This window comes from Theobroma cacao, chromosome 8 (assembly GCF_053813885.1).
Source record: "Theobroma cacao isolate CCN51 chromosome 8, ASM5381388v1, whole genome shotgun sequence".
In the NCBI taxonomy this organism is placed as follows: domain Eukaryota; kingdom Viridiplantae; phylum Streptophyta; class Magnoliopsida; order Malvales; family Malvaceae; genus Theobroma; species Theobroma cacao.
The window spans coordinates 3856516-3883647 of NC_142646.1; the positions used below are offsets into that span (position 1 = coordinate 3856516).

Genomic DNA, 27132 nt, shown 5'->3' on the forward strand with positions numbered 1-27132 from the left:
GTGATTGAAACCATGTGAAAGAGAAAAAATGAGTGAAAAACTTTCGATATAAAGATTGATGGGAGAATGCCCACCAGAATAAATTTGAATCAAAGTGGGTTAGTAAACTATCAACACCTACTCGTGGAAAACATTTGCATGGATATCTGATGTCACATAAAGGAATGAAAGTTACTAGAAATTAAAAAAACCTCTCCATCAGAAAATAAAGCTGCTGCCCCCTTAATATTTAGCAAAAATAAACAAAAGCAGTAAAGAAATTGATTTTGGATTTGATGTTACTCTCGTGATTCTTGAAGTTAAGAACTAAAAAGTGACAGCTACATGCATCTTATAAGCAATCTTATTACCAAGTGGTCCTGAATGAGATCACAAAGATAGCTAGATATTCATCTATGATATCACTCATGTCATTTTTAATTTAATTTAATTTATTTATTTACTTGAAATTCAACCATATATATATATATATTCATAAAGATTTTAATTATAAATTTGCTGCACAAACTAATTTTCTTTTGTCTTATTTTAAGGGGCTCATGATTCTCTTAGCTGTTACCTTATAATTTTATGTTCTTGTCTTTTGGGGGACACCAACCATGATTCGACCAACTGCCATAACAATAGAGAGAAATTAAGGAGGTTAATTAATTATAAACTCTTTGAACAGCAATGACTCTTGCGAACTATAGTAATTGTTTATGATAATGACAATATATTTTTTTTGAGATTAAACAAATTTTTTAAGTACCTACCAAAAGTCTCATTCCAACCCTATTTTATAATGTTTACTTACATGGTTTAATTTGGTGCTGCTCTTAATAACTGAGAATTGTAAAGGAGAAATGAAGGTAGCTAGGAAAAGAAATTCCAATATTAACCACTTTAATTCCTCATTAGGTGGTAAAGTGATAAGGCAATATCCCATCTTAATTTGGTATAACAACCAATTGAGGAAAAATCTCACAAAAATACAGAGGTAATATTTTTCTTAACTAGCTAGGGAACACAAATGTTCATATTACATAGTCCTTTTGCTCGTTTCTCCTTCAATAAACTAACTTCATAGCTTTTTATCAATGACTTATTTTTTAATAAAGGCAAAAAGGAAGAAACTATATTTTATAAAAGCGAAATGAACTTTTGTAGTCCAATATAAAAGTTTCACAAAAGATCTCTCGCTGCCTTTATTAATGCAAAATCTTCATCATACATACTTTCTCTCTTTCTTTGTTTCTGTCATCTTCTGTTTTTTTTTTGTACTTTGCATCACCCTACTTTTTTACAAAACGATAATAATCTTACGGTAAATTATCTATAACTAATTAAAACTTAAATCTATATTTTTATAAGACAAAATACAATAAATTATTTAAACATTTGACTTAACAATAAATATTTTTTTATAAATAATAAAAAATATATTATATAAAAAGTTTTTAAATTATTAAAAAAAGTTAAATAAAATTTTTAATTTTATATAAAATGATATTAATGTAAATTGACATATTATTATAAATGATTACCGTTAATATGTCAAAATAAAATTATTGCCGGTCATCTTTACATTACGCATCAAGTCAAGTCAATGTACAAAAACATATAATAAAATAATTTTAACCGCAACCCAATTTTCCTTGAACCGGTCCCAGGAAGCGTTGACCGTACCTCTCCCCTGCCCCGTGATTAATGATGAAGGACGGATGCCTTTCAATGGGGGGCACCTGACGCTTGTCTGGTAAAACAAATTTGGACTTTTGTGGTGAAAATCTGTCCTCAAATTCACACGGTTGGTTTTGGGATTACAACACTGTATAAAAGTATTATTCCTTTTTAAGCATGTTTAAGATGCTAGATTTCAATATTTGATTTATTAATTAATATATAATTTTTTCAAATTTCTCTTCCCTTAATTATTAAAAAAACATATTTAAGACTCATAGTTAATTGTAATTGGAGGTACTGTAAAGTTGTTACTGTAAGTTTGATACAAGGAATAGCTTAGCTATTTTTTGTCTATTCCCATGGTTTTGCTCTACCTCCGTTTGGTATAGCAATGCCACAATAAATAACTATTATCTGGTAATAGTTATTCTTTAAAATGGGATAAAATGCAAGCATAATTACATCCGAGTTTTCTCATAGGTTTTTGCTATTTAATGACTAGGGGAATAACTTTAAAATGTAACAAGATTAAAATGCTTCTTATAACTTAAAAAATTACAATCCTATACCTATAAATGTTTTTTTTTTCTCATTTTTTCTTTTTTTTTCTTTCTCTTCTCACGTTCTTTCCTATCGCATTCTCTCTCTAATTGGCACTTAACATCAGAGATGACGTTGGTGGCGGTGGCGGCGACGGTAACATCGATCTAGTCATTTCTGACAAGATTCAACAGAGATCCAGTTAGATCTGGCACTCAACGACTAGATCTGGCAGCGGGAAGCACCGGATCTGGTACTTCCTGACCAGATCTCACAGTTGGATTTGACACTCCATGACCAGATCCAGCAACGGGGAAACGTTGATCTGGTGACGTAGTGGCCAAATCTGACTACCTAGTGAGTCAAATCGACGTTTTATTATACTAATCGCCTTTTTGGTGACCGATCCATGAAGAAAAAAAAAAGAAAAAGAGAAAAATAGAATAAAAAAGAAAAATTATTTGTAAAATTTAAAATATTAATATTTTATATATAATTTAAACATAATTAATATTAATATGATTAAACTATTAATATTTTATTTATTAAATTATTAATATATTAAAATTTTAATGAGTATAAATAAAAAATAAAAAATATTAATATTTTAATAATAATATTAAATTATAAATAAAAAGATTATTAATTAAAATATTAATAATCAAATTATACTAAAATATTGATATTTAAATTATTAATTATTAATATTTTAATTAATATTTAAAATATAAAATAAAAATATATAATTATATATAATAAAAATATTTTTATCTTTTTATTTTTTATTTTTTTCTTATTTTAAAATTATTACTATCAATCAAATATCATAATAAATTATAATAATTATTTTTATTCTACTCTATTCTATTCGTCATATCAAATTATATAATATTTATTTTATTTTATTTTTATTTTATTTTATTTTTATTTATTTCACGAATTAAACGTATTTTTAAAAATTTATTAATTACTATGACCGGCCTCTAGAAGGATAGTCCATCAATCACCTAGAGAGATTCAATGTATCAAATCTTCCTGGAAACAGCGACCTCGGTCTTGATTGATGATAGAGAGGTAGCCAGGGATTGATGAGGATGAAACGCCCCAGCGCGTGAAAGGAGCGTTTCGAAAATCAACCCTAGGAACTTTACCACGTGCTTTTTGTAGACCACCGGGGGTACCCCACTTATTATTATTTTTTCTTTTTTTTAAAAAATAAAGTCAACCTCGGCGGCTCTGACGAAATTCCGTGCTACTTCCACTCGCACCAGGCTCCACCACGTCATAATTACAAATAAATGGTACAAGCTTTACTAAGTGCAATCCCACCGGTGCTTGAATGGTTTTTTTGGGGATTTCCTTCTTGTTTCCTTTCCGCAAATTGGAAAGATCACACACAGATTGATCAAAAAACTCGACGTCCACCCAAAAGTGAAAACTCCACCCTTTTGCATTTGTCATCCTCTTTCTTTCATTTAACAAAGACAAACATCGATCCTTGCCCAGTTATTTTGTGCACTTAAAATTTAAGAATTTTTCAGAAAAATAAAAAAATTTGTAAAAATAGATAAATAAAATAAAGTCCTTCTTTTATTAATGCGCTCGAACAAGATACGAGAAGAAATGTTCAAAAGATTAATTTTTGATATTGTTAGCTCATTTATGTAAGTTTCTCCCTTGCTTCTTCGCCGTTGCTTCTCCTCCACTTGTTAAAAGGTAAAAAATTTTTGACCTCTTCGTTTCAAGTCTTTGCTTTGTCTTTTGCATGTCAACTGCCCTACTCAGTACACAGCTTTGGAGATAAGACCAGAACCTGAAACCTTGAATACAAACAAATAAAAGCTGGCTTTGAGGTAGGAAAAAAAAGAACTGGCGGTGCGTCATGTCTCCATGTTTGGATATAAAAAAGAAAGTCTCGACATTCTTACAGCTAACATAAATAAATAAATGATCTGCTCCAAACAAATCAGCGTTTGCGAGTCTTTTTAGAATTTACTACAAAACAATGACCGTTATAACAGAAAACATGAAAAACAAAAGGCCCCCACCCCCAGCCCCCGTAATGACTTCCTCCAATATAATGAGAATTCTCCTTCTAGGTTGCCAGGGATTGCCTTCCTTATTCTTCACAGTGTTTGCATAGTAAGGCAGATCAATGTGAACGCCCCGCCCGCCCGCCACCTTTCTTAAAATGCCACTACCTTGAGTCCACTCTTGTTCTTCTTCTCTTCTCTGTCTCTTGATTAAAAGGGAACCCTTCAAGAAAAGTCATCCCTTTCTTGATCTGTTTTCAAACCTCCGGAATGTCAACCGCCTTTTCTTACCGGCAAATCTTTCTGTCTTTTTGTCTCTTGTTCTGTTTTTGCTTACCCTTTTGTGTGAAATCTGATGAACTCCAAGCATTGCTGAACCTGAAATCTGCTCTTAATAGATCAAGCACCCCCAATGTTCTTGATTCATGGGAGGCTGCCAATCATGTTTGCAGCTTCCATGGGATCACTTGCAACGCAGAGGGGTCGGTTAAGGAAATTGAGCTTTCAAGTCAAAAGCTGACGGGTGTTCTTCCTTTGGATTCGATATGCCAGCTTCCATCCCTGGATAAGCTTTCCTTGGGGCACAATTTATTGTATGGTGCAATCACGAAAGACATGAGTAATTGTGTAAAGCTTCAATATCTGGACCTTGGAAACAATCTTTTTACGGGTTCTTTTCCGGATATATCTGCTCTCAGCGAATTGCAGTACCTTTATTTGAATGGCAGCGGATTTTCTGGTACTTATCCATGGAAATCGCTTGAAAACATGACCAATCTTGTTGTTCTGAGCCTTGGGGACAATCCTTTCGACCGAACTCCGTTTCCTGATGATATTCTGAAGTTGAAGAAGCTAAATTCGCTTTATTTGGCGAATTGCAGCATTGAAGGGACGATTCCACCGGCAATTGGAGATCTTACTGAGCTTAAAGATTTAGAGCTCCAATACAATTATTTATCTGGAGAAATTCCGGTCGAGATTGGAAAGCTTCACAAACTCTGGCAGCTTGAGCTTTATAGCAATGAATTGACAGGAAAACTTCCTGTTGGATTCAGAAATCTGACAAACCTAGAATATATTGATGCCTCTACCAACCATCTTGAAGGAGATATCTCAGAAGTGAGGTATTTGACCAACCTGATAAGTCTGCAACTCTTTGAAAATAATTTTACAGGTGAAGTACCACCGGAGTTGGGTGAATTCAAAAAACTGGTGAATCTGTCTCTCTACACCAACATGTTGACTGGTCCTCTGCCTCAAAAGATAGGTTCTTGGGCTGAATTCGTCTACATCGATGTATCAGAGAATTTCTTGACTGGTCCAATTCCTCCAGACATGTGCAAGAAAGGAACCATGAGAGCAGTTCTTATGCTTCAGAACAATTTCACCGGTGGAATTCCGGCGACTTATGCAAGTTGTACCACTTTAAAGCGGTTTAGAGTCAGTTACAACTCGCTATCAGGCAGAGTCCCGGCTGGCATATGGGGATTACCAAAAGTGGATATAATTGACATTTCTTTCAATCAATTTGAAGGTTCAATTACATCAGATATCAAGAACGCAAAAGCGATAGGAATACTGTCGGCGGAACACAATCTGTTATCAGGTGAGTTGCCAGAAGAGATTTCGGAAGCTACATCTTTGGTCAGAATTGACCTAAATAACAATCAGATTTCAGGGAAACTCCCTCATGGAATTGGGGAACTGAAAAGCTTGAGCAGCCTTAAATTGCAGAACAACAGGTTATCTGGTTCTATACCGGAGTCCTTAGGTTCTTGTGCTTCCATCAGCAACATAAACATGGCTTCTAATTCACTCTCTGGCAAAATTCCATCATCTTTAGGATCTTTGCCGACATTGAACTCAATGAATTTGTCTCGAAATGAACTTTCCGGTAAAATTCCAGAGAGCCTGTCGTCTCTCAAGCTGAACGTTTTTGATCTATCCTATAATCGGTTAACTGGTCCGATACCGGAGTCTCTCTCCATTGAAGCACATCATGGTAGCTTGGCCGGAAACCCTGGCCTTTGCAGTCCAACTATCACCTCTTTCAAGCGATGTCCACCAGATTCTGGCATGTCTAAAGATGTCCGTACGCTTACAGTCTGTTTGGCTCTAGGTGCAACGATCTTGCTTGCTTCGCTTGGATGTTTCTTATATTTAAGGAGGACAGAGAAAGACCACGACCGTTCTTTGAAGGAAGAATCTTGGGATTTTAAGTCTTTCCACGTGTTAACCTTCACCGAAGATGAGATTCTTGATTCCATCAAGCAAGAGAATCTGATCGGAAAAGGAGGGTCTGGGGATGTCTACAAAGTAATGCTTTCTAATGGTGTAGAACTTGCTGTGAAACACATATGGAACACAGATTCTAATGGCCGCAGAAAGAGCCAGAGTACTGCCCCAATCCTCAGCAAACGTGCTGGTAAGGCAAAGGAATTTGACGCGGAGGTGCAGACATTAAGCTCAATAAGGCATGTCAATGTGGTGAAGCTTTACTGCAGCATTACTAGTGAAGACTCAAGCTTGTTGGTGTACGAGTACATGCCCAATGGGAGCTTATGGGATCGGTTGCATACGAGTAGGAAAATGGAGCTTGATTGGGATACTAGGTATGAGATTGCAGTTGGGGCGGCAAAGGGACTAGAGTACCTGCATCATGGATGCGAGAGGCCAGTTATCCACCGGGATGTCAAATCTAGTAACATATTGCTGGATGAGGTTTTGAAGCCTAGAATTGCCGATTTTGGACTTGCTAAGATTGTTCAGGCCAATGGTGGTAAGGACTCCACCCATGTCATTGCAGGCACCCATGGCTACATAGCTCCTGGTAAGTTAACTTCTTACTGTTAATTACTCTTCCAAGTTCCCTTTGGTTTTATCAGAATAATAAGCAAAATTTCTTGGAATCTGTCTTCAACATCCAAATGAAGCATTGATCAGAAGATTGCTTTTAAAGATTCTGCTTTATTAATATAATGTAATGTTAATTCTGCAGAATATGGCTACACCTACAAAGTCAACGAGAAGAGTGATGTGTATAGCTTCGGAGTGGTGTTAATGGAGCTAGTGAGTGGAAAGAGACCAATCGAGCCAGAGTATGGAGATAACAAGGACATAGTGAGTTGGCTGTGCAGCAAACTAAAGAACAAAGAGAGTGTCTTAAGTACAGTGGACCCAAGAATTCCGGATGCCTTGAAAGAAGAAGCTGTAAAGGTGTTGAGAATTGCCATTTTGTGCACGACCGCGTTGCCGGCCCTTAGACCCACCATGAGAAACGTGGTTCAAATGCTGGAAGAGGCTGAACCCTGCAAATTGGTCGGCTTTGTCATTAGTAAAGACGGTGACCACAAGAAACAGGAAGCCATGGTTTATGCTGAGAAGTTCAAGCAACAGCTATAAATCTTGTAACATTGTAGCAGTTTTGTAACATATTAGGCATCAGATCACCTGTGATCAGTTGTAAAGTATTAGCTAGAGCCTTTAGGCTGTATGCTTTGTAATCTGTATAATCTTTGAGTTTAGCGCCAATAATTTTCCATGGTGGAGGCTAATCCCAGGGAAAATTTGTAGTTGCTTACCTCGTTTAGGAATTGAATGTATGAGGCATGAAATGCCATTTCTTAAGCTTAGTCTTTCCCAAAATTAACGAGGGTAATGTGCCAAAAAAATATTCTGTAATGTTGTCAAATCATTGGTCTGAAATCTGAATCACTGCTGGATATCGAAAAGGACCCTTGTTCTGCTCTTTGATCCTTCAGATTTTTGGAGGTAGCCAATATTTTGTTGTATTTCCACAAAGATCAATTTATCCACTCTTTCCTCCTAACTAAGTATGCCATCTAAGCAACACAAATTCATAAGATGTTGCGTCTACTCCAATATCTGAGAAATTTGTTTTAAATTACACAGAAAGCAATATCGTGTAGCTGACCAATCAAGCAATAGCAAAGTTTGATATATCAAAAGGCTCAACTATGCTTGTTTGTTTCTCGCGCCCTCCATCTCTCTCTCTCTCTCAAGTTTAGATTCTGACAAAAAACCAACAAAATTGTGTGTTTAATCAAATAGCAAAAGGAAGAACCAAAATTCAACCTAATTATTATAAATAGAATAGATGCATGTACCTTAAACTTATACGCTCGTTTATCATTTTAATTAACCTTTGAAAAGTTATAAAACGAGATAAAAATATTAGATAACTAGATAAGTATTGTTCAAACTTATACACGTAGGTTGTGTGTATGGTATCAGGTATTGATGGAAAACTCCAAAAGACCAAAACCATCATAAAACCTATAATAATAATATAATTAATTATAACTGATTCTTATTAAAACCAGGATTGATTGGACATCCTACTAAACAACTTTTCATTGCAATCTCCATCAGCTAACACAGAGGTTTCAGCTTTCAACTTTGAAACCCTTCTCTCTTAAGCAATCCGAAAAGGGGAGGAAAAAGTAAAAATAGCTAGGCCCGGATCGGGTTTCGGATAAGTTAAACGGTCAGATTCGAGAGCAAAAGGGGGCCAGAATTTAGCCCATTGAGAGAGGACTATCAATTTTGAGTTGGTGGATCCTGGGCCTATGGATTAGGCCCACAATCAAAGCTAGTAATTGAGTGACTGAAGATGATGCTATCCAAAGAAAACGATTGTGGGCCTAGATGCTAGAAGGCACATAGATTTTGAAGCTGTGCATGGCAAGAAGAAGAAGAAGAAGAAAAAGGAGTAATGTCACATTTGGAATCTATACCATAGAAATGTTTGTAATATTTGTAACAAAACAATGTTTAAAGTGGTATGTGAAGTTTTGTTCTTTTTATTAATATACCCCAATGTCTAACACCAAATCTAGTGACCTGTCAATGGACTAACTCAAAATGCGTCATATGTTGTAAAATAAATGTCACATCAATTTTTAAATTGATAATTAAGATCTATTTATCGTTAATTTTTTTTAAAAAAAAGAAAATAGAAAAAATAGATTTATTTTAGAATTTTTTTTCTTTTTCTTTTTCCTTTCGTGCTCCCTCTCGATCTCCCTTCATGTTAGTCCCAATATGGTCATTACCGATTGGACCTGACCGAACGAGGTTTGGATCCAATGTCAATATGGTCAGAAACGAACTACAGACAAGTCAAAAACAACTTGAAGAATTCGGCTTATTTCAAGCCAATTTTTGCCAGTTTTGAGGTTGGTTTTTCGACCATATCGACGTTGGGTTCGACCAAATGCAGTTGGATAATGGTTAGATCCGGCGTGACATGAGGGATATTGGGAGACAAGAGGAAGGAGAGAAAAGGGAAGAAGGAAAAAAAAATGAATTTAATAAAAAATCATTTTTTTCAAAAAATAAAAATTTTAATTAATAAGAGTAATGCCACATGTTTGCATGTATTATCTATCTTAGTCATTGACTTGGAAACTAAACATAGTATTTATTTGATTACATGTTTTAATTTAAAAAAAAAACACGTCGATAATTTTTTTTAATCGTATTAAATATTAAAACATATTGATAGATGAAATGAAAATTCATATATTACATTGAATATTTTCTCAAGAATGTACTACATTAAACATATTTCAAGCATGATATTATCACAAAACAAAATAAAAGAGTTTTGGATAAAAGAAGTACTAATTGTTCCCGTTTATATCATCTCTTACACAAAAAAAAAAAAATGAAGGCAAAGGTTTTTTATTTTTTTTCGGAAGCAGGATATTCTTACTAGTAGTGCTAATTGATCTTATCTTCAATCCCACTAACATGCTACAAACAGCTTAGCAATGCCATAATGCTAAAGATGTTCATCAAGATGTGCTTAATTAGCTTTTGTTGAGATTGTATTATATGCGTCAACTTCTTGATTCTTACATACTTTTGGAAAAAGGAAAACTTCAACACACAATCTCTCTAAAGTTATTCTCTTCTCTTAATTTTTAATCATTCACTCTTGCAAATACACAAGGAAATCAAGCAACTATAGCTAGCTCTCGACAATCCCGTGAAGAAAAAAAATAGTTTTTCTTTTTTTTTTCTTTTTTGAAATACAAGAGTAGGATTGAAAGAAAATTGAAGAACCAAAAAAAAAAAAAAACAAGTGATAGTAATGAATATATGCCCTTAAACGAGTTGGAATATGGTTCTGCCTTATGATGTTAAGCTTTGCTTTTTATATAAATTTTGGTGAAGAATCACCCCTTCTTTGGGATAAGGGTACACAAACCCAATATATTATAAAAAGGAAAATAGTACTGGAATGGTTGCAGTGGCCAAACCAATTAATGTTACTGTTTATTAATAAATTATTATTTATTTCCACTAATTTGGTTATGCCTTTTATTATTAGAATTGGTTACAATGATCAATTTTTTTGACTAAAAATATTATCACGCGTTGAAATCTTTTTATATATTATATAATATATGTACGTATGTATGTACATATAAGTAAAAAGGGTTTCAAACACTTATGCAAATTAATAATTACAAAAATGATTATAAATTGACTCGTGGTGCAAAGCAAAACCCTAATTATGCTGTGAAAACCAATGATAATGTCTGAAAATTGAGAAAAGAATTGACCCTCTCCAAAGAATAATCTTATTCTCCTTCTTATGAAAAAGGGAGATCATTATACAAATAGAGCGAGGAATAAGATGAGATATTGTGCTGGGACGCGGCCTGCCGTAGCCTAAATTCATCCTAGCCATGTTTTGGCCCTTAATCACAGACTTGGTTGGTTTAGCATGAACAAAATGCTTGTCCATTTCGGCACAAAAGCAAAAGATTTTTTTAAGCTTTAATTTGCAATCTACCCATTACCATCGTTAGCCCCTCCAATTGTGATGAACGAAAAGAAAAGAAGAGAGAAAAAAGCAGCAGCTTATAAGGAATTGCCATGTCCGAATTGCAGCAAATTCGCAGCTGCCAAATCAACACCAAATACTTTTTGAGGAGTGGGAATCTTTGCTTTGCTCTTCATCATTGAGCACATCTCTAGTCTATCCAACAAAGAGATTCCCAATACCATTCAACGACATCTATGGACTTCATGAAACTCATCCCATTATAGCTTGTTGTCAGCTCCTGGCTCTGAAAATGGAGAAAAAAAAAAGAACCCTTCATCAAGAACAAAATTCCTGAAGCTTATCCAAAATCTTTAAGCCCTGTTGAATATTTCCCACTTACATGATTGATAAGCTCGTCAAGCAACCAACTTGAATTCCAAATATTTGCAATCTTTTATCATCCTGTAAGGGGTTGAGTGATCATCAAGGTGACTTTACATCACATACTCGCAAACAACAGAAATTAACCTAATTAAACTATAGATATGCAAGCCAAACCCAAGTTTTTAGTAAGAAAGACTATCATTCATAGATGTTTTATTAGCCATGAGTTTCATTCAAGGAGGGGATATTTCTGTTGTGTCTGTTGAATCAAGCTTTGTTTGGTTATTTGTGAACTAAGGGATGGAAAAAAAAAAGGCAATAAGAAGTTAGGAAAGGACGAAAAGATCTTACATCGTTCTCATACCATTTTCCAGCATTTCCCTTTTCCTTTGAATCCTTCCATTCGCATTTTCATTGAAATGAAAATGCAAATGGAAGCTTACTTAAAATTCTTTGGTATTTTTAACTTAATCCGATCCAGACAAGTTTCAGTATTGGTGGTCCCCTGGGGAAATGCATCCGAAAAATACATTACTGTACCCTTTCTACCCTAATTAACCCAATTAAATATCTCTTAAACAATTATTTTCCAGCTTGGCCCCGCTTGTATAATGCAAATTCCCCAACAAGATTATATAATAGAATATATTATTCCCAACTTGTCCACCTTTATTCCGGAAAAGAATTTTCTAATCCTCTGTGGCCATGTACCCAGGGGAATGAAAATAGAATAAGGAAATAGTAAAACATCAAAAAATTTTGATACGGGTAGTGGAACTGTAAGGATTAAGTCCAAACTTCGATGCCAACATTCTATTGGCTCAACAAGGTCAACCCAGCCATTCATTTGATAACAAATCATTGCTGGTGTGTTTCTTCAATGTACAAATCAGAGGATAATGTGGTTGGTGAAAAATAAGCACTCAACCATGGTGCAGTTGATGGTTGAGTACAATTCAGATTCCAAGTATACTTGCTTGATAGCGTTGTTTCAGAAGAGAATGAGGATGCTTTGGCCAAGTGGTTTCTATGTCAACTTGTGTCATAGTCAGGTCAGAAGCCAAAAAGATAGAGTGTTGAGAAGAAAAAACACTGGCATCATTAATAGTCAAGGATTTGTCTGTGTGACGAATGAGTAACGTCTATCGTCAGAGCTCAGACAATATTTTGTAGCTGAATGCAGTTGACAATCCTTAGGTGAACAAATAACCTTATAGGATAGAGAAAAACCCAGTTTTACAATGAGGTGAGACTGTGAAAAGATTTAACGAATGACCCTTCACAAGTAACTGAGAAAAGTTGAGAAGGAATTACTATACAAGGTTGCGATTGTTCAAGTTTGTTTTTGGCGGTTGATTCTCACTCGTGGGAGCAAATTCCTGTTGTATCATGAGACGAAACTATGACATTAGCTTTATCTTTTGCAAGCAAACAGCTAACAGCATATATAGGAACCCATAAAATGATTCATGTCTAGTATATATATATATATATATATATATATATATATATTTTAAAGGCAGTGTCTTGCACATTATTGCACTACGTACAGCATTGCGAATCATAGTATCTGTCATGTAATGCCAGAAATGCAATTTGCTTTGATTAGAAAAATACATATCAGAAACATTGTACACATGGTCGTGCTTAAATAAATTAGTATATTGATGTAAGTGGCAATATTGCTAACCTACTTGCAAGCGTGTAGAACTTTGGGCTGTGGCCATCCAAGAGAAAGCAGGACTGATCACATCAAGAGGGCCTGATCGAGAGGGCATGCGGTGGTCAGGATCAGGTGCAGATTATTCTAACATCTAATCTGTAGAAAGTAGTTACAGTGATGTTATTCCTCTACATGAGCTAGTGGGGTATAAACATACAAGTAAAGCCTCTTTATGCAAAAGATATGCACAACACACACCTCTTTCCATCTCTCTCAGTACTACAGCACGAACCTGCTTTCTTTCAACACCTTATTACTGCTGCACCCAATGTTCCCCTCAATCAGCCCGTTTATATACTCTCTTCTCCACCTTCTTCTCTGCAACAACTGCCCTAATTAACTACCACTTCTTTTTCTCTTTTTAACATAAGCTGCCTCTTCCCTCTCTCTCTCTCTCTTTTTCTTGTTCTCTTTCCTTTTCTATGAGATGACACCAAAGGCTATTTTTCTGCTTCTAGTGTTGCTTAGTTTTGTGTTCTATTCTTCTGAAGCTACAAGACATGATCAGTCTCAGTTCTTCACCCTAATGAAAGCCTCTCTATCAGGAAAGGCCTTGTCTGATTGGGATGTGAGTGGAGGGAAAAATTATTGCAATTTCACAGGAGTTAACTGCAACGATCAAGGGTTTGTTGAAACTCTTAACCTCACAGACTGGTCACTCTCTGGCAATTTTCCAGCTGATGTGTGCTCTTATCTGCCAGAGTTGCGTGTTCTTGATATCAGCCGCAACAATCTCCATGGCAACTTTCTTAGCGGTATCGTTAACTGCTCTCTCTTGGAAAAGTTCAATATGAGTTCTCTATTCCTAAGAACAACACTTCCGGATTTCTCGAGAATGGCATCTTTACGTCTACTTGACTTGTCATACAACCTCTTTACTGGTGACTTTCCCATGTCGATAACTAATCTTACCAATCTCGAGGTGCTCTACGTCAATGAAAATGGTGAATTAAACTTATGGCAACTTCCGGAGAACATTTCCAAGCTGACAAAGCTCAAAGTTATGGTTTTCACGACTTGCAGGTTGAATGGTCGGATCCCAGAATCGATCGGGAACATGACATCACTTGTTGATCTTGAATTGAGTGGAAATTTCCTTTCAGGTCATATTCCTAAGGAGCTCGGGTTGCTGAAAAACTTGCAGCAGCTTGAACTATACTACAACCAACACTTATCCGGGACAATACCTGAGGAACTGGGAAATCTGACAGAGCTCATAGACTTGGACATGTCAGTCAATCAATTGAGTGGAAGCATTCCAGTGTCTATATGTCGACTTCCAAAACTTCGAGTCCTGCAGCTTTATAACAACAGTCTTACAGGAGAAATCCCAGGTGTTATTGCAAACTCAACAACCTTGACCATGCTCTCACTCTATGCAAATTTCCTATCGGGACAACTTCCACAAAATCTGGGCCAGTTATCAAGTATGATTGTTCTGGACTTATCAGAGAACAATCTAACAGGTCCATTGCCAACAGAGGTTTGCCGAGGAGGTAAATTACTGTACTTCCTTGTCTTAGATAACAAGTTTTCTGGAAAGTTACCTGATAGTTATGCAAACTGCAACTCTCTTATACGGTTTCGAGTTAGTCATAACTATTTGGAGGGCTCGATACCTGAAGAACTTCTAGGTCTCCCTCATGTTTCAATCATTGACTTGGCTGACAATAATTTTACGGGTCCTTTTCCAAATTCAATTGGAAATGCTAGGAACTTATCCGAACTGTTCATGCAGAACAATAAGGTGTCAGGTGTTCTACCTCCTGCAATCTCTCGAGCTATCAATCTGGTGAAGATTGATCTCAGTAACAATCTCCTGTCTGGTTCAATACCTTCAGAAATTGGCAATCTAAAGAAGCTAAACTTACTGTTGTTGCAAGGCAACAAGTTCAGTTTTTCTATCCCCAGCTCACTTAGTTTGCTAAAATCTCTCAATGTTCTTGATCTTTCCAACAATCTCTTGACCGGGAAAATCCCTCAGAGCCTCAGTAAATTGTTGCCTAACTCCATCAACTTTTCAAACAACAAACTTTCTGGCCCAATTCCTCTCTCATTGATTGAAGGAGGGTTGGTGGAAAGCTTTTCAGGCAACCCAGGTCTTTGTGCTCCAGTCCATGTTAAAAATTTCCCCATATGTTCACACCCTTACAACAAAAAGAAGCTAAATTCCATGTGGGCAATCATTATCTCAGTCATTGTCATCACTATTGGAGCTCTTCTGTTTTTGAAACGTCGTTTTAGCAAAGAAAGAGCTGTAATGGAACATGATGAGACGTTGTCTTCATCATTCTTTTCATATGATGTGAAGAGCTTTCATAGAATATGTTTTGACCAACATGAGATCCGTGAAGCAATGGTAGATAAGAACATTGTGGGCCATGGAGGATCTGGCACAGTGTATAGAATTGAATTGCGAAGTGGAGAGGTTGTTGCAGTGAAGAAGCTGTGGAGTAGAACAGAAAAAGATTCTGCCTCAGAAGATCAGTTGATTTGGGACAAAGGCTTGAAGACTGAGGTTCAGACTCTTGGAAGCATAAGGCACAAAAACATAGTCAAGTTATATTGCTACTTCTCAAACTTGGACTGTAACCTGTTGGTTTATGAGTACATGCCGAATGGAAACCTTTGGGATGCTCTTCACAAAGGGCGGATCCATCTGGATTGGCCAATTCGACATCAAATTGCACTAGGGATTGCACAGGGCTTAGCATACCTTCACCATGATCTGTTGCCACCTATTATTCACAGAGACATCAAGTCAACCAATATCCTACTGGATGTCAATTACCAACCCAAAGTTGCAGATTTTGGAATAGCCAAGGTTTTGCAAGCTAGAGGAGGGAAAGATTCTACCACTACTGTCATAGCGGGCACCTATGGTTACTTGGCCCCTGGTAATATTCTGATTCAACTCTATTTTAATTAAGATGTTTTCCTTTACAATACTAAGAGTTTCTTTATAACTTTATTCTGTTTTGAGTTTGAGTTTACATTTTGATTATGTTATTGCTCTTTGTTGGGACCTATATGCAGTTGTATATCAATATATGACAGTTTTAAGTACGTAGTTTTTCTGTTCTAAATTATCACATTAATTTCCTCAATATAGGGTTGCTTTTAAATATCCTGTAGAGAACTATACTTTAATAGTCATCAAGGATCATAGTAAATAGTCATATCCCTATTATATGTAGAAAACCTGAAACTGTAATCTATCATGTACATCTTGTTAATTCATATAAATCTAGTTTTTGGTTTACTCAAAATATTTAACTAAATTTAATTGATGGCTTTGACAGAATACGCATATTCAAATAAAGCAACAACCAAGTGTGATGTCTACAGTTTTGGAGTGGTGTTGATGGAACTAATAACTGGGAAGAAACCAGTGGAGGCAGATTTTGGAGAGAACAAGAATATTGTATATTGGGTTTCAGGAAGGCTGGATACAAAGGATGGGGTTATGGAGGTCCTGGACAAGCGGCTTTCGGGGTCATTTAAGGATGAGATGATTCAGGTTCTCAGAATTGCCATGCGTTGTACAAGCAGGAATCCAAACCACCGTCCAACCATGAATGAGGTTGTTCAGCTGTTGATTGAGGCAGACCCTTGCAAATTTGATTCTTGCAAGTTGTCAAATAAGACCAAAGAAGCATCAAATGTCACAAAAATAAAGAACCAATCAGAAGTATGATCAGATCAGTGCTATATGATGGAGTTTTAGGTGAAGTAACATAGCATCTATAGAACCGTAGCGTCTTCTAAAATATTGAGAGACCAATCATAAAAGCTCTTTGTTATTTCTTTTTCTTCTTCTCTTTTTTTATTTTTTTAAATTTTGCTGATAAGTGGCTTGTAGATTCTCTCTCTCTTTTTCTTCCTTTTTATTTTGTTTTTAGCTCTTGTAAGGACCTAAGGAATTTAATCACTATAACTGCTTTATGGTAACGCACAGCATCTGTATGAAATCATTGCATAGCTTTTGAAAGCTTTGTTTTCTCCTCTTTATCTTTGTTTTATTTTTTCTTTTCATGAGAGTGATACAGAGAAAAGAACACTTCAAAAAAGGCACCAGGGTGATTTGTAAGAGGCTTCTTTTTGGCACTGAAGTGGGGTTCCTGATTCTAATTATAAAAATGGAGGCATGATTCCCCTGGGCAGGTCCACTCCATTCAAGCTATCCATTGAGAAGATGAATTAGCTTGATTGATTGAGGAGCATCTTTGTCTCTACATGTAACTAAGGGACAGACAAGAAAGCAGAAGCCTTTATATTTTTTTGCTTTTTCCTGTTTCAGGTATTTCTCTTTAATTTCATTTGCTTTGCAAGTTTGCATTATTTGGTTGAAGTACAAGGCATTGAGGATTCAAAGGCTGCAAGCTTGTTTCACCGTAGATAGTGAGCCATGAACATCCCCACTCACAAGTTGATCACCCTTTTTTTTTTATTAAGGGTATTTTGAGGAAGAAACAGCATTCCTCCATTTGCCTATGAAAGTTCATCTAACTATCTTAGCAACAAGTTTTCAGCAGCTAGTCTGCAGCTTTAGACTCAAGTTTCAACTAATATTAATAGATCAATATTCTCTGAGAACAAAACTGAAAATTGATTCTTCCATAGTGTGCATCAATCCATTTGCCCCTAGGAAAATGAGGGTTCTGGGTTTTAGTTGTAAAATCATTTTTTAAAAATTCAGGAATGTTGTGATCGAGACGTATCCTAATTAATAGTAAAATCTCTATGCTCAAAGCAAAGGATCTAACTTCTGGAGTACAAACTACATCCCTCCCCCCCAAAAGATCAACTAAAAAAAAACCATCATGAAAGTCATAGTACACTGCTATAGGAACTAGATCATGTCCTAGACAGACATCATTGAGTTATTTGCATCAATGAATGCAAAAAAGCGTGTGCATATACTTGGCACTTGAGTTTGTGTTGTCTCAACTTTGTGAGTGGTTTGCGGGGTCCCCTAAGAAGAATGAGATTCATGGGGAGGAAAAAAACTATTTTCTTTTGGGCATGGTGGAGAGTCCATATAGAAAAGTGGAAAGCTATGACAATGGAATTGTTCTCAACCAAAAGACAGGGTACCAAAGCAAGCTTGGCCTTTCCAATAGGAAAAAGAAAAGGATAAAAAAGAAACAAAGCTTGGCCATGATATAAGAAGCTGCTTTCCAGGACAGAGATATCTTCCTCAAGTACCATACAGGAAGCAAAAGATAAAACACCAAGCAGACACAAACAGAAACAGTACATATTCATCCAAATCAATGACCACTGAAGTCAAAACTACATCAATTCTTCTGAAAATTACAGTTTCTAGAACAGCTTAATTATGCACACGAAAAAGAGGGGGGGAAAAAAGTACCTAATGATGACTTTTACTGAATCACATAGCAAATAAAGTTATCAACAAGTAGGAGACAAATGCCTGTTTTCACAATGATGGATTGCTGAGTTGAGTAGCCACTCTCTCCCTGAAATGATAGAGTAGAGGTAGTAAATTGGTAAGTGCGGGCTAAACAATTGACAGCAGCAAAAGAAAAATGTAGATGATGATGGGAATGACTGATTGCAACACCAAACAAAAAAAAAGAAAAAGACATTGATTATATATAAAAAACCTGATGTGCTAGTAACTATCTGTTGAAGTGGCTTAACAGGGCTGGCACTTTACAATGGTTGCTGAAAAAAGATGATGGCTGACATAGCCACATGTATTTTGACTCCATTGAAAGAGTAGTAGAGTTCACATTGAAATGGGTTGAGGTTGCTTTCAGCCAATGTCCCCAACAGGTGAAATCAAAATGTATTACATCTGATCCAGGTATTGTACACTTGGCAATTTAGAAAGATTCTGCTCAATGTAACAGGGTCACTACATAGTTTTCGCCCCTATTTGGAAGTGCAATCTTAAACATCCACACGGTAAAAACACATGGATGGTCCAAATTTTCCAGTTTAGCAATCACAAACAGATACTAAACAAGAAAGGAAAATGAACATCAGACCCTGAAAAGAAAACATCCAGTACAACTATTTAGGAAGCTTTTCATGAGGTCTGCTTTGATAGCTTTAAAGGCTTTGATGGGGCTTGGTTAGTCCAACTGAAACACATGTTGGACTTTGTTCTTGGGCTGGAGAAATTAAGGGCATTCTTTTCTTTGGGTCTTTGACACTTTCTGGATTAGGAAAAGGGTTTTAGAGTAACAGATCATGCATTCAATTCCAAAGGTTTGCATAAGAAAAAATGCAAGATAACTATAACACAATCAAGGGTAAAGATCCTGTCTATTATTAAAAAATGTAGTAAAGACATAATTTATGAGTGAAATTTAAGATCATAAATTAAGTAAAAAGATAAATAAAAACAAATTAAAAAGTGGTGTACATAGTATTTTATTTTAAATTTATTTGAATGTACATGTGCCAATTTTTGGATAAAATAAATCCTTTTCTCCTAATCAAATCCAATTTTAACCTACTTTCGGGTTTTTTTTAAAATTTTTTTAGGGTTCTTTTTAACGCATTACTTAACAAGGAAGGTTACAAATTTATGATCAAACCAAGTTTGCAACACTTGAAACTTAAAATATTTTGTTATTTTATTTATTTATTTGGAGGTACGGATACCTAACTTGATTTCATTACATTAATATTGAAGATCTTTGTACATGAATTCCCTTTTCTTTTTATTTTGGAGACTCAAACACATAAAAGGAATAGAGTTGGTCACTTTTAAGTATTTTTTTTTATATACAACCACACTTATTTATAATAAAACACACTTGTTTAAGGTCTCAATTAAGTTGGTAATTATATTATTATTGTGTATTTAAATAGATTGCTCATATCCATGAAGCTCTTTCTCTCTTCAACCTCATCTCCACCCTCCACTGCATCTCTCGTTTTTGTTGGAAAACATAGTCAGAAAACACCTCACCTTTGTTTTTATTCTCTTACCCCTTCACCTGAATCATAAAATTTTTTCTTTTCTCAGACGTACACCTAAAATGGAACAGCAACCACCATTTTTTCAACCTCCTAAAAGCAACCCAAAATGGAAGAGAGACAAGGACATCTGGCTTCCTATACAAAAAAGGGCGCTTTAAAGTTGGATGCAACTATTGAAACCCAAAAACAGAGAAAGCCCGGAATTCCCCACTCCCCCAACATTGTTTCTATTCTAAACTTGTTGTCTTTTTCTTTTAAAGCTTTTGATGAAGTAGAAAAAAAAATGAAGAAAAAAATCAACATTCCTTTCTATGGAAAATAATGGACTGATATAGAAATGAAGTAAATAAGATGCTCCTAATTAATACTACTAGTAGCAAAAATTTGAAGGTGAAAAAGGGTTTGGCATGGTGGCACTTGGCAGGAATTGTTTTGTCGGATTATGCGTCTCCTTTTCTTTTGAAGCCTTACAGACAGAGATGTTATATATATATATATATATATATATATAGAAATAGTGCTGTCTTCTTTTTGGTTGGTTAGGAAATGCCCCCTTCGGATGGGAGAAAAAGAAGGAGAAAGGATAAGGAAGGGGAGAGACGGGGGGTTGTTTTTAATATACCAGAAATCAGTGACGTTTAAGGAACAACAGCTTTTTTCCCTGTTTCCCCTTCTTGGCCTCTCTCTCTCCCCCCTATCTCTGTCAATCAGGGCGGCTACCTCACTAATCACTACACAGTACAGCCTTTTTCACTAACCACTTCAATTAACTCCTCTCATCAACCCCCCCATACCCTTTTCCATCCATCTTTCTTTGAATGTTTGTGTTGCTTTTGTTTGCTTTTTCATGCTCGTAGCAGTCCTAGTCTTGGTGACAGACAGCCTTTTTCATTTTCAAGCTAGCATATATTTGAGACAAACTACAAACAGACCAATCTGCACCTTTGGACAACAACTCTGTAAGGGATCTTTGATGGCCCCCACACGTTTTTCCTGTCTTTTGTCTCTTGCAGAAGATTACCCTGAAGAACCAAAAAAAAAAAAAACCATAGGAAAATTGTTTTCTTCGTACTTTTACTACTCAAAACAGTGCATATCCATCTATTCCATGACTTAATATCGGTGTCACTTGCCTTTATAACTAGCATTCCCCCCCTCTTTAGTAAAAACATAAAAAACAAGAGAAAAAAAAATGTAATATATTATCAATTATCTGTGAAATGCAAGGGCACAAAGTTTCATTGCTGCTTTTGTATTTGCAGATGCACTGTAAATGGTGGTCAGAAGATAATAAGTGCATGTTGAACAGACATAATTTGCTGTCACCCTAATAAAAAGAAAAACAGGGTACCTTCTAATCTTTTTTGAAGAGAAAATAAAGTCTGGAAAAAAGGAGAAAGAAAAGAACTTGAACGTTCAAACTCCATGATCAGTTTGGGTTTCGAATGACTTAAACTGTTCAATGCTTACAAAATAAGAAAAACAAAACGAAACATATCATGTCCTAATAATTTGGTGAATCTGTATTAATATCATTATTGGCACATTGGCAACTAAAAACTGAGCCTTCCACCGACAGAGCTCAAAGGCACCCAATGACTGATGAAACGTTTATAGTTCTGAGATATTTGAACCACAAGGGTTTTTAACTCTCTGTTCCCTTGCGTTTGAAGGGTTCAGTCCCTCTTTATTTCTGGTTGCCAGCCCGTGCAGGGGGCTGACTATTAATAGGTCACAGTTGCAGCCAGTGTTTTAAATTCCTACACTTCTTCAAAAATTAATGCCTTTTATTTTGGATTTTTCCTTTGGTCAAGACCACTGGAACAAATCATTATGAATCATCAATTATTTGACATTAATCAACATCTAAGTAGCTTATTCATATCTCCTGGGTTGGGTTGGGGTGTTCCCATTGATACCCATTTCTCTCTTGTTTCTTTAAAGTAATAATGTCGGGAAAATGACTTGACCAATTAAGACTAGTAACATATCATCGACGATAGAGACGAGCCGATCAGTGCTCACCATAAGATAAATCAATCGAACGATCCAAATTAAAAGTTAATTATGAGCTTTTTTAATTGTAACAATTTAAATAGAAGATACTATTTCTCTCTTGTTACTTATAATGGAGCTGCATTCTTTATTTAAAAATGTTGTTACAGAACAAGCATCCAATCAAATTGAAAGTTTATTAGGATTATCCCAATAAAAACTACTAATTTATAAATAAAACTGGAGAAGACCTAGAACCCCGTAATAATACAAAAGAGCACTATACCCTGTCCTGGCCGTCGGATGTAAAACAAAAGGAGCAGTTTTGGTCAAAACAAAAAGCGACAAAGACCTTACGTCACTTTGAAGTGAAAAAACACAGCTGGTGCTGCCTTGCTGTGTGTCCTCTGCCCTGTGCCCCTGCTTGCCTGCGAGGAGCTGTGACTTTTGATTCACTGATGCTTGGCTTCGCTCATGTTTATCGCCATCACACCCCTCACCCGCACCAATCATGTGCTGTAGCATTAGCATTCTTCCCATTTTTCCAATTTTTGTTTCTTTGTTCATGAATTCTATGAAAGGGTTTTTAATCTTTTGTTAAAGAAAAAAAGAAAAAGAGTTAATATTACATAAGAAAGAGAAGAGAGAGGAGCAAAAGAGAAAAGATTGAGAGACAAAACGGTGAGTCTTACCAGAAGAGGAACAAAGATAAAGTTGAAAAAGGCTTTTCACCGGCCTCTTTTTAAACCCCCAACTATGCCTGCCTACAAAAAAATTAAAAAAAAAGAAACACACACACACACACACACACACACACTCTGGTACTATTATTTCTTTAAACTCCATTGAAATCCCCATTTTGGACATGAATGAACCCGACTCTCTTTTCCTCCTCCTTCCACGTTTCTCTCTCTGGAAAAAACATAAAACCAGACAAACCTCAAAGAGCTGTTTCTTCTTTTTCATTTTAGGGGCGTGACTTCAAACCCAGCAGCAGAAACCTTAAACCTGTTACTGTAATGGCTGTTGAGAGCTGCAATGACCAAGCTACCCTTGGTCTTCACGAGGTACCCTTACCCTCTCTTCACACCTTTGTGAATCGAAGGTCAGTTTGGTGCATTCACAGATGAGAGAGAGTACAATGTAGCTCTCTTTCTCCCTGTGTAAAATTACTCCCTTCCCTTATTGCGTGCAAAAAGGCAGACAGGATGGAGCCAGGCAAATATAAATATAAATATATATATAATATAAATATTTTTCTATATAGTTTCTTGCTCAAGAAAAAAAAATCTCACACCTTTTTTTTAGTTTCATTTTTTTGGGGTTTTTTTTCTCTTATTTTCTGATGAGATTTTAAAGGTGGAGGAGGAGCATACGGTTCATCATCAATCGTGGGCATTCAATATCATACATTGAAATGCAGAGGAAAGAAGACGGTGGGATTTGAGAAGCATTTTCGTGATATAGTTTTTTTCACATGTTTGTGAAAGGTTGTACTTTGTTTTAATGTATTTATGGCCATGACGGTGATGATGTATGTTTTTCCCAATTTTCCATAGATTGACTTTGCTTCTATAAATATAGAGATAAAGTTGCTCTATTTCTGATTATGCCCACATTTTATTTATTTATCTTTTTGGGTGCTATGTATGCATTTTATAATTTATTTTTGAGTATTTACTTGCTAGATGAAATATGTGGAGAATGTAAGTGATCCTCATAGACCTCTGTGGATATTCAGTGAAAAAAAGGTTAAGCGTCTTTGAAATGCAGAAGCCACCCGAGGATGGAATGATTCCATTTTGCCTTTAATGGCATTTAGAAATTTGTTTGTATCTTTAGTTCCATTGCTGCATTTGACTTGATTCTATCAGTTTTTCATTGGTCCATGGATAAACAATTGCAGAAGAGTTGGAGAGGGGGGGGGGGGGGGGGGGGGGGGTGGACTGGAAAAAAGAATGTGGTCCATGTATGTAATAAACCTGGATTTTTGAACCATTTGTTTTAGTCTTTGATATGTATGCTATTTTTATGTCTTCATGTTGGTTTCTATATTAGTGAAAAGGGGAACAATTTAGTATATCAATTGTGAGGTTTAGGGAACCGATGTGATTGACTTTTATGTGATATTTTATACAGATCCATTTTAGGGAATTTGAAATTCGAGTGCCTTGTGGTTTTACTTTGAAACAATGATTTGATAAGTGATAACTATGGCGATGCTGGCTTGCCTGTTCCCCTGCCACATTTTATTTCTTTTGACCTTTCTATACTCCTATATGTATTTATGATTTTGCAAGGTTGTGTTAAGAAAAGATGAAGGGATATGTATGTAAAACTTCCTCTCTAATTAGCATCTTAAGCAAAATGTTGAGATGAGATTTTTCATCGGTTGATTTCTGCAAATGACATGAGTGATCAATACTCTCAAGTTACATATGCTTACAGATTTGCTATCCTTGTTATATTGTTATCAAACATTATTCAGCTCTGTATGCTGTGCTTCGTTGGAGTGAATACTGTCTTTTACTTTCAAACTGCGCAACATATTCTTTTACATGCTTATGGATGTTTTGTTTTTGGATATGAAACCAACTTACATAGGTTTCCTGAAAATCCTGTGAACAAGTCAACTTGTGCAATAACTGTATGCTTTGCTCATTCATAGTTCTATTTTGTTTGAGACATATTTATACTATGGGTTTTAACTCTTTCCAAAAGTCTATGTTAGTGCAACATTGTTTCATTATGCTGGCTCTACATGAAGATTTAAATGACAAAAGGTTTGGAGAACCATGTCTGCTGGTAGAAGACAGTTCTTTAATTAAATCATGGGTCTGGTCATGTTGTATGCTTTTTGTGTCCCCCTCCCTATATGTTAAATCATTGATTAGCAACTGTTTCTTATGAATCGAAAGATGAATGTACTTATGCTTCCTGTAACTAATTCAAGTAAAGCTACAGTAATCCCCATGAAATAATTCCCCTTTCCCATATAATTACACACCTTTGCCTTTTCCCTGTCATCATGAATATTTACTATTTGCTCATTACTTGTTAGTTCCTAGGGTTTTGTTGAAATAAGACATACTGGTGAGTGAACCTATTTAATGCATGTACCTTTTGGTATCTCTGTGAGTTAATCTGTCTTCCAAACAAGGTAGCATCCACACTTGTAATTATTCATGTTTAGAAGTAATTTTTGCTCCCTTTTTCCAGTGCTTTAGTTAAATGGCTTGTTAATACCTTGCTCATACAAGTATTTTCTTGGTTTCTCCTATCTTTTCAGATTGCTTGATATAGGTTTTAACTTTGCTGATATTGTTTCTTTTGCAGCTTTCATTGCATGACCTTAAACCTAGGATTCTCATTGTTATGGCACATTAGGCATGTGTGTTTTGATAGGTGGTTAAAAGTTGGAAGTTACGGAGTACTGCTGATTATGTATGTTCACAATTGAATAACACAGCATATTATTCTGATGCAATTAGCAGTGATTACTTCTTCAGTAGAATTAAACCTCACTTAAATGAGCCTAAATGGTTTTTTGGCTGCAAGTATAATTTCCTGTTATCAACTATCAAGTCTAACCAGGTGCACTAATGTGACCCTGTAGTCTGTAGATCTTCCCCCCGGGACTTTGTCAAAACTTCTTTTCCCCCAGTTTTTTTTTATTTATTTATCATTTTTGCCAAGTTTACTTACTGCTATAACATCTAAGGATGCTCAGATTTATCCTTAAAACTTTTCCCTGGGGAAATTTATAATGTTTAAGTTTCTTTCTTATGCGTTGATTCCCAAGTATAAGAATCTTTAACAAGATGGCCTTCTCATTTTGCAGCTTGTCAATGGACTTCATCAAGATCCATGACTCTTGCTATGCACGTTTATACTGACCATCATCATATTAATTCATAATCAGTTCAATCTTGAGATGCTCAGAACCTTTTTAATGCCACGCCAATTGTCTTGAGCCTTAGTGTTGCTGTTTATTGAATGCATGGATTTCTTCCATCAATGAAATCTTCAGAGAATATATTACACATCCATTTAGATGTAACCTGTGCTTGCTGGATTAGACGTTTTGACTTTGGCCGGTCGGATAACATTTCCGTATGTAGGACATGCATGTCCTTTACAGCAGGCGGCAAAAACTTGGAAGAAATGATGTTGTGTGTCGTTTGTTTATGGAGTGACCTCGACCTGCGTTTTGTATAGGGACCAAATAGAAATTGTCGGAAGCTGTTTGTGACATTTATGAGACAGTAAAATTATTCAAGTGGTTGGGGCGCTGCTGCAGCCGCCTCGTAGCTGCCCTTTTCTATCCATTCCCTAGAACCCAAAGAGTGTAATTACTGTAACTGCAAATTGGGGACTTTGTGTTTCGATCTTTGCTTGAACTCTAAAAGTCTCAATAATGGAGTATCAGCCATTCAAGAACCATATTGATTGTTCGCCAGTGTACTGCTAAGCTGAGGCTTTGCAGATCCTATAAGCGGGATTTTCTTCATGGTAACCCAACTGTAATCGGTCCGAAAAAGCCCAAGTCTCAAATCCAGCTCAAAACTCAAACACGAAACATCTTGGCAATTGATTTAAAACCCAAACGGATCCAACCCGAAGGAATTCAGACGCATCCCCTGGTGACACTCAACTCCCCATAGTCCATCCTTCTGGCCCTGTCCAAATCAGCAAAAGAGAAAAAGAAAAATAAGAATTTATATTCGATGGATGCACTGACAGCTATCAAGACATCAAATGATATCACTTTTATTATAAAATGTAAATTTAAAATTTTAAAAAAATTAAAATTAAATGTGATTAAGTTTTTTAAAAAATAAAAACAATTTCTTTTGAATTTTGATAGCCTCGAAAATAAATTCCAATTCATGTTTGTCGAATTTTGAAGTTAAAAAGAAAGATGAGGGCAAGGGGTCAAAGCCATTAGCCTATTCCCATCATTGGGCCCACTGATGGTAACGTAAAAGCCGCTCTCTTTTTGAATTTTGATGGCCTACCTATTCACCACTCAC

General features: G+C 35.8%; 2 protein-coding genes across 2 annotated transcripts; both read left to right on the plus strand.

Moving 5' to 3' along the window:
• The first annotated feature begins 4272 nt into the window (after window positions 1-4272).
• LOC18591887 (Leucine-rich receptor-like protein kinase family protein) lies at window positions 4273-7969 on the plus strand. Its single transcript, XM_007018302.3, has 2 exons — window positions 4273-7068; window positions 7237-7969. The coding sequence occupies exons 1-2, from the start codon at window positions 4509-4511 to the stop codon at window positions 7638-7640; spliced, it is 2964 nt and encodes a 987-aa protein (XP_007018364.2). The 5' UTR covers window positions 4273-4508; the 3' UTR covers window positions 7641-7969.
• Window positions 7970-13348: 5379 nt separating this feature from the next.
• On the plus strand, window positions 13349-17135 carry XIP1 (Leucine-rich repeat transmembrane protein kinase family protein). The gene is made up of 2 exons (XM_007018304.3): window positions 13349-16041; window positions 16447-17135. The coding sequence occupies exons 1-2, from the start codon at window positions 13572-13574 to the stop codon at window positions 16839-16841; spliced, it is 2865 nt and encodes a 954-aa protein (XP_007018366.2). The 5' UTR covers window positions 13349-13571; the 3' UTR covers window positions 16842-17135.
• The last annotated feature ends 9997 nt before the right edge of the window (window positions 17136-27132 follow it).